This window comes from Eriocheir sinensis, chromosome 13 (assembly GCF_024679095.1).
Source record: "Eriocheir sinensis breed Jianghai 21 chromosome 13, ASM2467909v1, whole genome shotgun sequence".
Lineage (NCBI taxonomy): Eukaryota > Metazoa > Arthropoda > Malacostraca > Decapoda > Varunidae > Eriocheir > Eriocheir sinensis.
Genome location: NC_066521.1, coordinates 761,060 through 774,143, shown reverse-complemented (window position 1 = coordinate 774,143; position 13,084 = coordinate 761,060). Strand labels below are relative to the sequence as shown.

Sequence of the window (13,084 nt, the reverse complement as noted above, 5' to 3'; positions counted from 1 at the left end):
AAAAAATTATTATAATAGCAACAACAATGATAAATTGTAATAATAGTAATAATAACAGTAATAATTATAATATTACTAGTAAGTATAGTAATTGTACTACTACTAATGATAATAATAATAATGATAAAGTAATTAGTGTAGTAATAATAATAATAATAATAATAGTAATAATAATAATAAGAGAGAGAGAGAGAGAGAGAGAGAGAGAGAGAGAGACAGCCGTCTCTCTCCTCATCGAGACACTAAACAAGCACCTCACACAGCCTCCTCTCCCCAGTTACCAAGCGTCTCAGCGCCAAGCACCTCATCCCTCTCAACACCCCTACACACCTTGGAATTATGCCGGCCGACCCAACCTTCCAAGAGAAACTGACGATTATGTCTACTAACATCAGAGGCCTCCAAACTAACATAGGAGATCTAACACACTCTTATGTTATCCCGCACTCCCCAGACATCATAGCCACAGTGGTTTTTTCATCATATTTATTCTTCACCGTTATTTTTTATATTTATTCTTTGCGTTTACTATTGACAGAGAAAGAAGGGGAGCAGCACAGACAGGAATGGGAGACGGCATATAGCAGTTATAGGAAGGTGCAGAAGGCGACGCAGATCTTAATTAATAAGAAGGTTGCTGATTGGGAGAGACTGCAGGCGGAGAAACTAAACAATCTACCCCGAGGAGAGAGAGAAAAAAAAGGGTGGAAAAGACTGAAGAGGAACCTAGGAGGGAAAGTGCCGTTACAAAGGCAAAACTCCCGACTGACTACTAGTAGCTTCTTCCATTTAGCGTAACCCGTTTCTGGGTCGTGATCTGTAGAGTCCCTCATAGAGTCCCGACAACCTAAGATTTGGACGCCATTATTAGCCCTGTGTTTTCGCCGCGCTTTTCAAACACTAGCACACGCTCTCGCGGCGAAAACAGGGCCAATAATGGCGTCCAAATCTTAGGCTGTTGGGACTCTATCTATCAAGGGACTCTACAGATCTGACAGAAACAAGTTATGCTAAATGGAAGAAACTATAGATCAGAGGGTGATACTGAAAACAGAGGGCAGGGAGACTGGAACAGAGGAAGAAATAAGGTCAGTAATAGAAGAGTACTGGAGTAAGGTATTCAAGATAGATACAGGGGATAGAGGAATAGAGAACATGGTGATCTACAGTGACAAAGGAAATGGAGGTAGGAATAGAAATAGGGGAGGTAGAGCGAGCACTGAAAATGTAGAAGAATGGGAAGGCGGCAGGAACAGATGACATTATCGGAGAATTCCTTAAGTATGGAGGAGATGCAGTCAGGAAGGTTATTTTTAATATCTGCAAGGAGGTTTTGGAGGAAGGGGAGGTACCACAGGACTGGAAAAAGAGCAGGGTAACTCTGATACATAAGGGAGTGGGAAAGGATAAAGCAGAGATAGGAAATTATAGGCCAATAGCTATCATGAACACCATGGCAAAGGTGTTTGGAATCGTAATAAATGAAAAGCTTAAGACCTGGATAGAGACGCATAAGGTGCTAGGAGAGGAACAGAGTGGATTTAGGAAAGACAGAGGAGGGCTGGAAAATATATTTACCTTAAAAGAGATTATTGAAAGGAACAAGTTGAAGAAGAAAGAGTTATACCTAGTATTCATAGATCTTGAAAAGGCGTACGACACAGTGAACAGAGAAAAGCTCATTAGACTGCTAGGACATGTAGGTGTAGATGACAAGATAGTAAATATAATACAGAGTCTATATGAGGGAAATGAGGTGCAGTTCACGTTAGGAGACGTCACTACTGGGTGGTTAGAAAATAATGTAGGAGTCAGACAAGGCTGTGTGATGTCCCCGACGCTTTTCAACATGTACCTCGAGGAGCTGATAGTGAGAATTAGGAAAGCCGGGAAAGGAGTAGAGATAGGAGGAGAGAGGTTAGGGTGCCTGGCCTACGCTGATGATGTAGTGTTGATGGCGGAGAGGAAGGAGGAGATGGAGGAGATCCTGCACATAGCTCAGGCATATGGGAGAGAGAGTGGGACCTGAAATTTAGTGAAAGAAAATGTAAGGTTATGGAGTTTGGTAGTGGAGGCAGTAACCAATGGGTACTAGGAAACAACGTGCTGGAGGTAGTCGATAAATATATGTACCTAGGAATGGAGGTTAGCAAGGAAGGCATTGGAGGGGAGAAACAGAGGAAAGTGAATGAAGGGAAGGCAAGGAGGATGTCAGGGATGATAATAAATGGAGGCAATAGAGTAGTAAACAAATATGACGTAGGGCGAAGTCTGTGGAAAGGAGTAGGTGTACCATATTGCTTCTATGGATCAGAGATAACACACTACAGAGAAGGGGACATTGCACAGCTAGAAAAGGTTCAGAACACAGTAGGCCGGTGGGGATTAGGAGCCCCTAGGAGCACAGCGGTAGAGGCCGTCAGAGGAGATATGGGATGGAGTACGTTCAAGGAAAGAATTGTAAAGGGCAAGTTGGGCTTCCTTAAGAAAATTGAAAGAGTAGTGAGGAGAGATGGGCAAAGAAAATACTGCAAGAAAGTGGAAACAAGTCCACCTGGGGGAAAGAGTTAAGAGAGGTGGAAAAGGAGAGAACACCTGAGGGAAGAGTGGAATGAAATGGAGATCAGGGATGTGAAGAAGGCAGTAGAAAGGAACGGACAAGTCAAATGGCAGGAAGGGATGAGTGGCAAGACAACGCTAAAATGGTACAGTAGGAAACAGAGACCAGAGGCAGTACACTGGCATGTAGGAGACTGGGGGAGCAAACTATTGTTTAAAGTAAGAACAGGAACCCTGGCGCCTACCCGCCCGCACCACCACCTCCATTTCAAAGCCATATATTCTTATTTCCCCACCTTCCTCGATTATTCTATGGCACTTATAAGCTGTGGACATATTCCACTGATCACCTCCAAGCATTAGAAATCTACATGAAGCTTTTGTCATCGTTAAATTGACCAAGAAAGGCAATGATGTTTGCGATCGGCGGCAAAGTGAGGAGCTTGGAGTTACAAAACACGACTATTCTGAAGCTATTTATTCTTATTTTTCCATCTCCGACAATCCCTCGGTAGTTATAGGCTGTGGGCATCTTCCCTTGATCACTATCATTTATTAGATGTCCACGGAAAGCTTTTGTTATCGTTATGTTGACCATGAAAGGCAAAGAGTGAGTCAGGGGTGAATAATAGGTATGGTGCGCGGGCGATGACGTCATCATCACACGAGAATATAAATTAAATCAATTACGCCATCCTTGTTTAGGATTCGACTAATTATGCATGTCCTATATATTGTGCATATGTTAGATTTAGTGTTGTCAACAATGATCATGAAAAGATAATTTTACTTTCTGTTTTAGTAATAGGTCGATAGTTGGACTTCATTTGACTTGTTCCTTGGTGAACGAAAACACTTTGTGTCAAAATATTTCGACAACTCCTCGTAAGACATCATTGAATATTTCTTTTCTATTTTTTTTTTCTAGCTTCTAAAATATATTTAGTTAAGAGAGATATATCAGTCTGGTTTCATAAGTGTTTTTCACATTCATGGTGCAGAAGCATTGTTATTTATTGAAACTTTCACTAGGCTCGTAAAACTAACCATGGAAACACTGACACAACTTCTACCAAAGTCTTACCATATGTTGTTGTGTAAGCCCCAATATATGTGAGACTATGGGCCCCGCACACTAGCTGGTGTTGCTAGCGAGCAGGTTGAGGATCATGCGGCGCACCATGCTGTTCTCCTCGCAGCCCTCGGTGATCATCTCGAGGTGGGTTTTCATGCGGCTCAGCCTCTCCTGGTTACTCTGAAGCTGCTCGTCCCTCGCCCTCAGTTGTTGGCGAGCGTTGGCAAGACTCTGCTCCAGCTGCTTAATCTTGCACTGCTGACTCTGCGCTAGGCGGTTCACGTTCGCAACCATCTCTTGGCACTGTTCCTTAATATCCCGCAGCGCCTCCACCTCGCGCTGTAGTTCCGCTATTTCCCTGCAGGCGGCCCGAGTAAGGAAGACTAACTCAGTATCTATTGGAAGCATTTTGGTATGAGGGTCTCCATGACTGGCAAGCTCGTTTATGTCGTCACAGTTATTTATCCCATGGCCTACATCGGCGTTCTACTTTCCCTGTGTCGCTACAATCAGCAAGCTTCCCTTGAGGGCTTTCTCTCGCCCCGCTGGGTCACGTAATAAAGCGTAAGTCAACCATGTCACACCATTTGAAAGGAGACATTTTTTTCACGGCAAAAGAAGCAGCTCAAAGGCAAAACACATGAAAACAAAAAAGTCTGCTAAGCACTGCTCCTGTCAAAGAGATTAGAAATGAATGGTCAATAGAGAGGTCAATTTCAAGTGGAGAGGTGTCTTGATACTCCCCTCTTGAGAGTTAAAATCGTAGGCAGGAGGAAATACAGACGAAGGAAGGCTGTTCCAGAGTTTACCAGTGAAGGTGATAAAAGAATGAAAATGATAGCTAACTTTTGCATTAGGAATAAGCATTGCAATAATCCTAAAAACGAAACACTCCTACACGATGCAGCCTGATTGGATTATCAAATGCTTAATTATATTCACCTAGACGTAGTCAATAGCTGACCTATGAGAGGAAGAGAAAGGTGTTAGGAGTGTGTGGCAGAGCGGGGCTTACCCGCACTGGCCAACACCCAAACGGTATGGGCAATATGATTTTGCTATATTAAGAAGAGGGGAGTTGATGAGACGAAGAGCCTTTCGGCGGAATTTTCAGTGAGGCTCTTCCCTCTTCGTCGAAGCGACGCTTAGAGTGTGTTTCCGTGAAGAGATAATTATTATCAAACCCTAGTTTCTCTTCCCCCTTCGAAACAATCTTTCCGTGTAGTGTTGGTACTACTGCAAATCAAACAAACGTTGAAAACCGAAACACTAATGCATTTTAGGTACATTTCTATAATGGAAAATATTGTGTGGCAAGTACTTATGTAAGCAGTGCTTGATACAGTGACATACACTATATATAGCAGAAAATTTACATTGATGGGTTTAATTGGTTGGTATCTGTGGCTATGTTTGCTTCGCTCTGATATCCTCCCGTTACCTGTGGGCGGAGCTTAGGAGACCTCGTTAGAATAAACTGCTTTTATTTTCTTTATTTTATTCCTGTTCCATGAGATCTCTTTCTCCCTTCGTTATTTCTCCTTTATAAATATATTTTTAAGTAGCTTTAGAGCTCCTATCAGTGGGTGGAAAATGGTATCATCTATATTGCTGAGCTTTGCTAAGCTCCACCCACAGGTGACGTCACGAGTTTGGAGATTGGCTGTGGGAAGCCCAGCACAGGTATCACATAGCATCACATATTCATACAGACTTGTGAAACATTCGCCCGGAGGCCGAGGCCTACCTGTCAGTCCGTCACTTTTAAATTTGTCCCAGCACTCTTCATGCGTATGGTTTGAAGTGCCCGCCCTACAAACAGCAAAAGGAGAACTGTTGTGAATAGTTGAGTCTGAAGGGCGGGGCATGCTGGATTGGAGGTGCGTTCCAGTGTTGGCTTAAATTATCATGGGAACCGTGAAGTCTTGAATAAACAGAAAAAAAATAATGTTTCTCGCATTGTATGACTTTTTATATAAGGCCTAGAAAATTTAAATTGTTCTTATACCCAATTAATGATACAGCAACATGGAAAAATGTTGTAATAAAGCATTAAATGTGCGAAGATATTAGCGAAGAGCGGGCCTTCACCTCCTCTTCGTCAAGAGAGGAAATTAGTTCATTTCTTTCCCGCTCTCCGCTTCGCGCGCTGCATCAAAGACACTCCTCGTCACTAAGCATACCATTTGGTCCACGAAGCCTCGTTTCCTCGCTGGAAGGGGGAAGAGAATCACTGAGAATACGGCCGTTTGACTCCACTCTGTCCAAGAGAGATGTGTGTGTGGACCCCCCCCCACCCCCAATGTGATGCATAGCTATACTCCATTCAAGGGCGGACAGGGCCCCTGTATATGGCCAGCATCTGAAAGGGGGAAAAAATGGTGACGACGATATAAAACGCCCAACCTCGAGGAAGCTGATTTATTAGTACTTCCATTTGAAACCGGCCGGTGGGGTGTTGGCCGCTGAGGTGTCAGCCCCGCCCCGCACCTTGCCACACACCCTCAGCACCGCTCGCTTCCTCTCATATGTCAGCTATTTACTGCCTTTAAATGCACAATGCTACACGTTAGCTGGACGATCACTGCGAGTGCTGCACGATGCCTGCAGCACTCCTGTCCGATCTTTGACAAGGTCGCCGACCACGCCGATGGCTGCCCGAAAAATAAGCGAAGCGCTTATTTTTCGTGCTTCTTGCCGACTCACCTTCCAACAGTCGTGGTGCACGGATTTCCCCAACGACAACTAGACGATGTGCTACGAATATGACCCCGAATGCTACCGCCTACCGGAATGGCAGTCGGGCAGCTGTCACGTTCAAGATCGTGTATGTGTGAAAGCCCTCACACAAAGGCCCCGTGCTCACCTCTTCCTGTTCTCGCGGCTCCTCCTGGTGTAGATGGCCTGCTGCCGACGCTCCTCCATGGCAGGGTCTTCCAGCGGGCCCATCTCGAACACCTTGGGCTTCCTCGCGCCGCACCGAGCCTTCTGGTCCTCCTCGCAGTCTGTGTGTGTAAAGCCAACCCTGTCTCAGTATTTTAAAAGGAGGCAGTTCTACTTTCTCTAGCTTTGAAATTCAAGTTATTCCATCTATCTCGTTACCAAATTCCCATATTTCAACGACTACCAACACCTTGAATTCTTCTAAACATTATCACAGTCCTTCCTTTCCGTCCCAATGACAACTCTTCCTTTCCTCTGTTATGGGCGAGAGGACTTCACAGCGGGAGGACCATATTCTTAAACAGTTCAGCGCCAAAGCACGCACATTCCACTGGCTTTCGTAAGATTTCTTGATATTTCTAGGGGTACGTTTATGACACAAGGGATGCTGAGACAATTTTGCTGATAAACCTAGAAAAACACACATTACAGCCCGGTTAACCTCTGTTTTGGCCTTTGGAAATTGTGGTGCGCGCGCACACACACACACACATTCAACGGCTGACCTGACTTCTACACCAGGTGTGGAGATTAGCGCGACCTCACCCAAGGCCTTCTAAAAGGGGAAGGCCTGTGCATAGGAGTCGTGACGTCAGCGAGGCGGGCGGTCCTTCTACGCTCTCGGCGCTACTTACACCTCCACAAACACTCTCTCTCTCTCTCTCTCTCTCTCTCTCTCTCTCTCTCTCTCTCTCTCTCTCTCTCTCTCTCTCTCTCTCTCTCTCTCACACACACACACACACACACGATTAAAATAATGAAAAATAAAGTATCTCCATCCAGTTCTGTTACACGTCCACTGTAGCTTATTCTCGAATATTATTTCCAGGAGCAGCACCAGCAGTGTTAATTATTAATTTAGCCTTAAATTACCTCCTTCATTGTAAAAATATTAGCATTGATAGTAAAACATATTAGATTTGTGATACTACTTTTATTATAGATAACACGAGGTAGAAGGAAAGTGGCAATGACAGTGACAGACTAATTTTCTTAACTGACTCTTGGTCATCCTCTCTTAGCCGTTTCGGTGAAACTTTTGCTATTGCGCTGGACATATCAAAAGCTTTTGATAGGGTCTGGCACAAATCTTTGCTTTCCAAACTACCCTCCTACGGTTTCTATCCTTCTCTCTGTACCTTTATCTCCAGTTTCCTTTCTGACCGTTCTATTTCTGCCGTGGTAGACGGTCACTGTTCTTCCACTAAATCCATTAACAGTGGTGTCCCACATGTTTCTGTCCTATCTCCCTCTTTTTCTGTTGTTCATTGATGATCTTCTTTCCAAAACGAACTGTCCTATCCATTCCTATGCCGATGACTCCACTCTGCATTACTCAACTTCTTTTAATAGAAGACCCACCCTACAGGAACTTAACGACTCAAGGCTGGAGGCAACAGAACGCTTAGCCTCAGACCTTACTATTATTTCCGATTGGGGCAAGAAGAACCTGGTGTCCTTCAACGCCTCAAAAACACAGTTTCTCCTCCTATCCACTCGACACAATCTTCCAAACAACTATCCCCTATTCTTTGACAACACCCAGCTATCACCTTCCTCAACACTAAACATCCTCGGTCTAATCTTAACTCAAAATCTCAACTGGAAACTTCATATCTCATCTCTTACTAAATCAGTTTCCTCGAGGCTGGGCGTTCTGTACCGTCTCCGCCAGTTCTTCTCCCCTGCACAGTTGCTGTCCATATACAGGGGCCTTGTCCGCCCTCGTATGGAGTATGCATCTCATGTGTGGGGGGGCTCCACTCACACAGCTCTTCTGGACAGAGTGGAGGCTAAGGCTCTCCGTTTCATCAGCTCTCCTCCTCATACTGATAGTCTTCTACCTCTTAAATTCCGCCGCAATGTTGCCTCTCTTTCTATCTTCTATCGATATTTCCACGCTGACTGCTCTTCTGAACTTGCTAACTGCATGCCTCCCCCCCTCCCGCGGCCCCGCTGCACTCGACTTTCTACTCATGCTCATCCTTATACTGTCCAAACCCCTTATGCAAGAGTTAACCAGCATCTTCACTCTTTCATCCCTCACGCTGGTAAGCTCTGGAACAATCTTCCTTCATCTGTATTTCCTCCTGCCTACGAATTGAACTCTTTCAAGAGGAGGGTATCAGGACATCTCTCCTCCCGTATTTGATCTTGTTTTCGGCCACCTCTTTTGTCTCTTTTTTAGGAGCAGCAAGTAGCGGGCTTTTTTTTATTATTGTTTTCTTTTTTGTGTGTGCCCTTGAGCTGCCTCCTTTGTTGTAAAAAAAAAAAAAAAATCTAAACAGACCAAAATCCGTCCCAATATTTTAATATTAATAATGTTAATAATGATAATAATAATAATAATAATAATAATAATAATAATAATAATAATAATAATAATAATAATAATAATAATAATAATAATAATAATAATAATAATAATAATAATAATAATAATAATAATAATAATAATAATAATAATAATAATAATGAAATCAATAATAATAATAATAATAATAATAATAATAATAATAATAATAATAATAATAATAATAATAATAATAATAATAATAATAGTACGCTCGATTTCCTCCGGACGAAAGTGAAGTTCACACACCTGTAAGGTAGAAGGAAATGTAGATATTTATGTAATACAACTGAATCATATATATATATATATATATATATATATATATATATATATATATATATATATATATATATATATATATATATATATATATATATATATATATATATATATATTTAGCTGGAGTAGGTAGGAAGACACCTACCGAACAGGCAAGCCACTCCCAGTGAGGTATATATGGGAGGTGAGAAGGGCTGAAGCCCTCAAAGACCCTTCCATGTCCTCACTAACCGTTTCCCTATTGTCTCACCAACACCGGAGAGTAGTTCAGCATGCTCTCTAAAGACAGATCCTCTCTTTATCCACACCACACTACATTCACATAACATATACACCTTTTTCCAAAATTCAAAATTCAAAATGGCTCAATTAAGCAATGCCTCGGAGTCCCCGCCTGGGGGGGGGACCACAAATTCCCCCAGGGAGGACTCCCCTTCTGGCTGCCGACCCGAGAGGTGTCTTGATAACTCCTCGAACCTCTTTCTTCTCAATTTCTGCAACATTCGCGGTCTTCGCTCTAATTTTCATTCTGTGGAACATCATCTCTCCTCCTCTAAACCTCACCTTCTCTTCCTTACCGAAACACAGGTTTCTGGGGCTACTGACAGCAATCTCTACTCTGTTCCCTCCTACTATCTCTATCCTAAATTTCAATCCAAAGCTGGATGTTGCGCCTACGTGCGCAACGACATCACTTGGTCTCGTGCCCACGACCTTGACTCTTCTGAATTTTCCACCATCTGGTTAAGACTTCACTGTCATTCTATTCCATCGCCCAGCCCTCGTGACGTAGGCTGACGTCGCGACTCCTATGCACAGGCCTTCTCCTTTTAGAAGGCCATGCCTGGACTCGCCTGTTTTCTTTTCTAAGTGTTCGCTGTGGTATATGCTGTTCTTGCCCCTCTACTATTACTCTACAATAATTTAGTTAGAGTAATAGTAGAGAACAAGAACACTCTACAACAACTAAAAAAACAATGATCTAAGTGGGTGACTCGTGGACTAAAACACGAGATTGGGTTAAAGAAGGGAATTTATCAGAAAATAGAGAATGGGGAAACACATCTCAGGGGCCGGTACGTCGAACTATCTAGATTAGTTAAGAAAAACACCAGGATAGCAAAAAAGAACTATGAGATCAAAGTAGCAAATGAGGCGAAAAGTAATCCTAAGGGCTTCTTTCAGATGTATAGAACAAAAACACGGGAGAAAATTGGACCGCTGAAAACAAACACAGGGGAGCTAGTAGAAAATTACGAAAATATGAGCACATTGTTGAACGACTACTTCCTTTCAGTATTCACACAGGAGGATCGAACGACTATACCGGAAAGAGTTCAGGTGTACGAGGGCAGGGATGGCGATAAATTGAGGATATAATCATTACCAGGCAAGTAGTTCAGGATGAGATAGATAAGCTTAAGAAGAACAAGTCGCCAGGTCCTGACGGGATATTTCCGAGGGTATTAAAGGAGTTAGGTGATGTAATCAGTGACCCACTAACCGACATCTTTAAGATGTCGGTAAATACTGGCTATGTGCCGAGCCTATGGAAAGTAGCTAATGTGACGCCGATTTTTAAAAAGGGGGACAGGTCAGTTGCTTCAAACTTTCGCCCAATTAGCTTTACTTCGGTTATAGGGAAGATGCTGGAGTCCATAATAGCCAGGAACATTCGGGAGCATTTAGAGAAGCATAGCTTAATTCACGACTCGCAGGATGGGTTCACAAAAGGTAGGTCATGCCTCACCAATCTCTTGTCCTTCTACAATAAAGTATTTGAGGCAGTTGACAGAGATAAAAATTATGATGTAATCTATCTTGATTTTAGTAAAGCGTTTGACAAAGTTCCTCACCAACGACTGTTGCTTAAATTACAGGCTCACGGAGTAGAGGGTAAAGTTTTGAACTGGGTCAAGGCGTGGCTTAGCAATAGGAAGCAAAGAGTGCAAATCAATGGTAAAAGATCTGACTGGGGATGTGTTACGAGTGGGGTCCCACAATGTTCGGTATTAGGTCCACTTTTGTTTATTATTTATATCAATGACTTAGATACAGGAATTAGTAGTGATGTTAGTAAATTTGCAGATGATACCAAGATCGGTAGAGTAATTGAGTCGGATCAGGACGCTAGTATTCTCCAAGGTGAACTCAACAGATTATATGACTGGGCGGATAAATGGCAGATGGAGTTCAATGTAGGGAAGTGCAGTATTCTGAGTGTAGGTAGGTGCAACCCCTCATATAACTATTGCTTAAATGACACTCTCATAAGTAGGTCTGGGTGCGAGAGGATTTAGGGGTCTTAGTGAGCTCTGATCTCCGTCCAAGGGCACAATGCATTCAAGCTAGAAATCGAGCTAATAGGGTACTGGGATTTATTTCAAGGAGCGTAAGCAACAGAAGCCCAGTCTTCCTCAAACTATATTTAGCATTAGTTAGACCTCATCTTGACTATGCGGTTCAGTTCTGGTCACCCTACTATAGAATGGATATCAAAATGTTAGAATCGGTGCAGAGGAGGATGACTAAGATGATTCAGGGGTTGAGAAACTTGCCATACGAGGAAAGACTCAAACAGTTAAACTTACATTCTCTAGAAAGGCGAAGGGTGCGTGGAGACATGATCGAGGTTTATAAATGGATGAAGGGCTTTAATAAGGAGACATTCATAAGGTTTTGTTGGTAAGAAGAGAACCGGGTAGGACACGAAGTAACGGGTTTAAACTGGATAAATTCAGATTCAACAGGGACATAGGCAAAATTGGTTTACTAACAGGGTGGTGGATGAGTGGAATAGGCTTAGCAGTCATGTGGTGAGTGCCAATACAATTGTCACATTCAAAATAGACTAGATAAATTCATGGACAGCGATATTAGGTGGGGTTAGATACACGGGAGCTTAGGGTCAAAGGAGCTGCCTCGTACAGGCCTACCGGCCTCTTGCAGACTCCTGCGTTCTTATGTTCTTATGTTCTTATGTTCCCGTCGCCAGGGATATAAGGAGGGACAGGGGGACAGAGGGGGATGATAAGTGACCTTGCCAAATTTCGTCTCCGTCGATTTTGAGTGTCCCGAGGAGCAATGGTTACGATAGTACGACCTTGTGAGACCTCCCGCGACCTGCAGGTAGCAGGAGGTTGTCATTAGATCGGTGTGATTGGGCTTTAAGGCTACGTTTAGAGGATGTTTATCCAATCATAGGAAGAGGACAGCTGTCATCGGGTAGGAGCTGGCAGATGTCGCCCACCAGAGAATCTGAGCGGCAGAGTGGCCTAGTTTTAATGCTGTTGACTGTCAAGGGTGCTGAGAGTATTGATAAGCTTTACCAGTGAGCCCCGAGCTCCAGCCTCCACCGGCGCCGCGCTCTCGTAGCAGGCTCAGAGTGGGCGGCGATGTGTGGCAGAGATCCATGGATCTGGCGAGGGACTGCGTCGGTCCTGCTGCTGCTTGTGCTTTTATCCTCGGCCCCACACACGCAAGCAGTGTTGCCAAATGTGTAGGATGCAATAGCGCTAGACTGAGGTGTGAAATGCGCTAGGAAAATTTTCAGCTCCTCTCCCTCTAATGGTGATAGTAATAGTAGCTAGATAATGGTTATCTTAATAATAGTAACCACTATTGCTTTTAGATCATATTGATAATGCCACTTTCTGGTATTGCTATAATAATAATAATTATAATAATAATAATATTTTTTTTTCTTTCCTTATTCCTTTCCCCAGGTGCGGGGCCCGAGAATAGTTCAGGTTAAAGGCCCTTTTCATATATATGTACATATTGCTCATAATTTGTTGTTGTACTACATGTTTCGAAACGAGCAATAGTAATTACCGTCATGTAGGTATAGGCAGGTGCTGTTTAATTTATAT

At 43.2% G+C, this 13,084-nt stretch overlaps 1 protein-coding gene across 1 annotated transcript in view; it reads right to left on the bottom strand.

The window, feature by feature from the left end:
- LOC126997854 (uncharacterized) overlaps positions 1 to 12,764 on the bottom strand; it is a 19,193-nt gene extending 6,429 nt beyond the window's left edge. The window contains exons 1-3 of the mRNA XM_050859064.1: positions 12,542 to 12,764; positions 6,501 to 6,639; positions 3,644 to 3,992 (exon numbers count right to left, since the gene is read on the bottom strand). Coding sequence (XP_050715021.1) covers positions 3,695 to 3,992; positions 6,501 to 6,639; positions 12,542 to 12,626 — 522 coding nt within the window. The 5' untranslated portion in view covers positions 12,627 to 12,764 and the 3' untranslated portion in view covers positions 3,644 to 3,694. The remainder of the gene's footprint in view (positions 1 to 3,643; positions 3,993 to 6,500; positions 6,640 to 12,541) is intronic.
- Between the last annotated feature and the right edge of the window lie 320 nt (positions 12,765 to 13,084).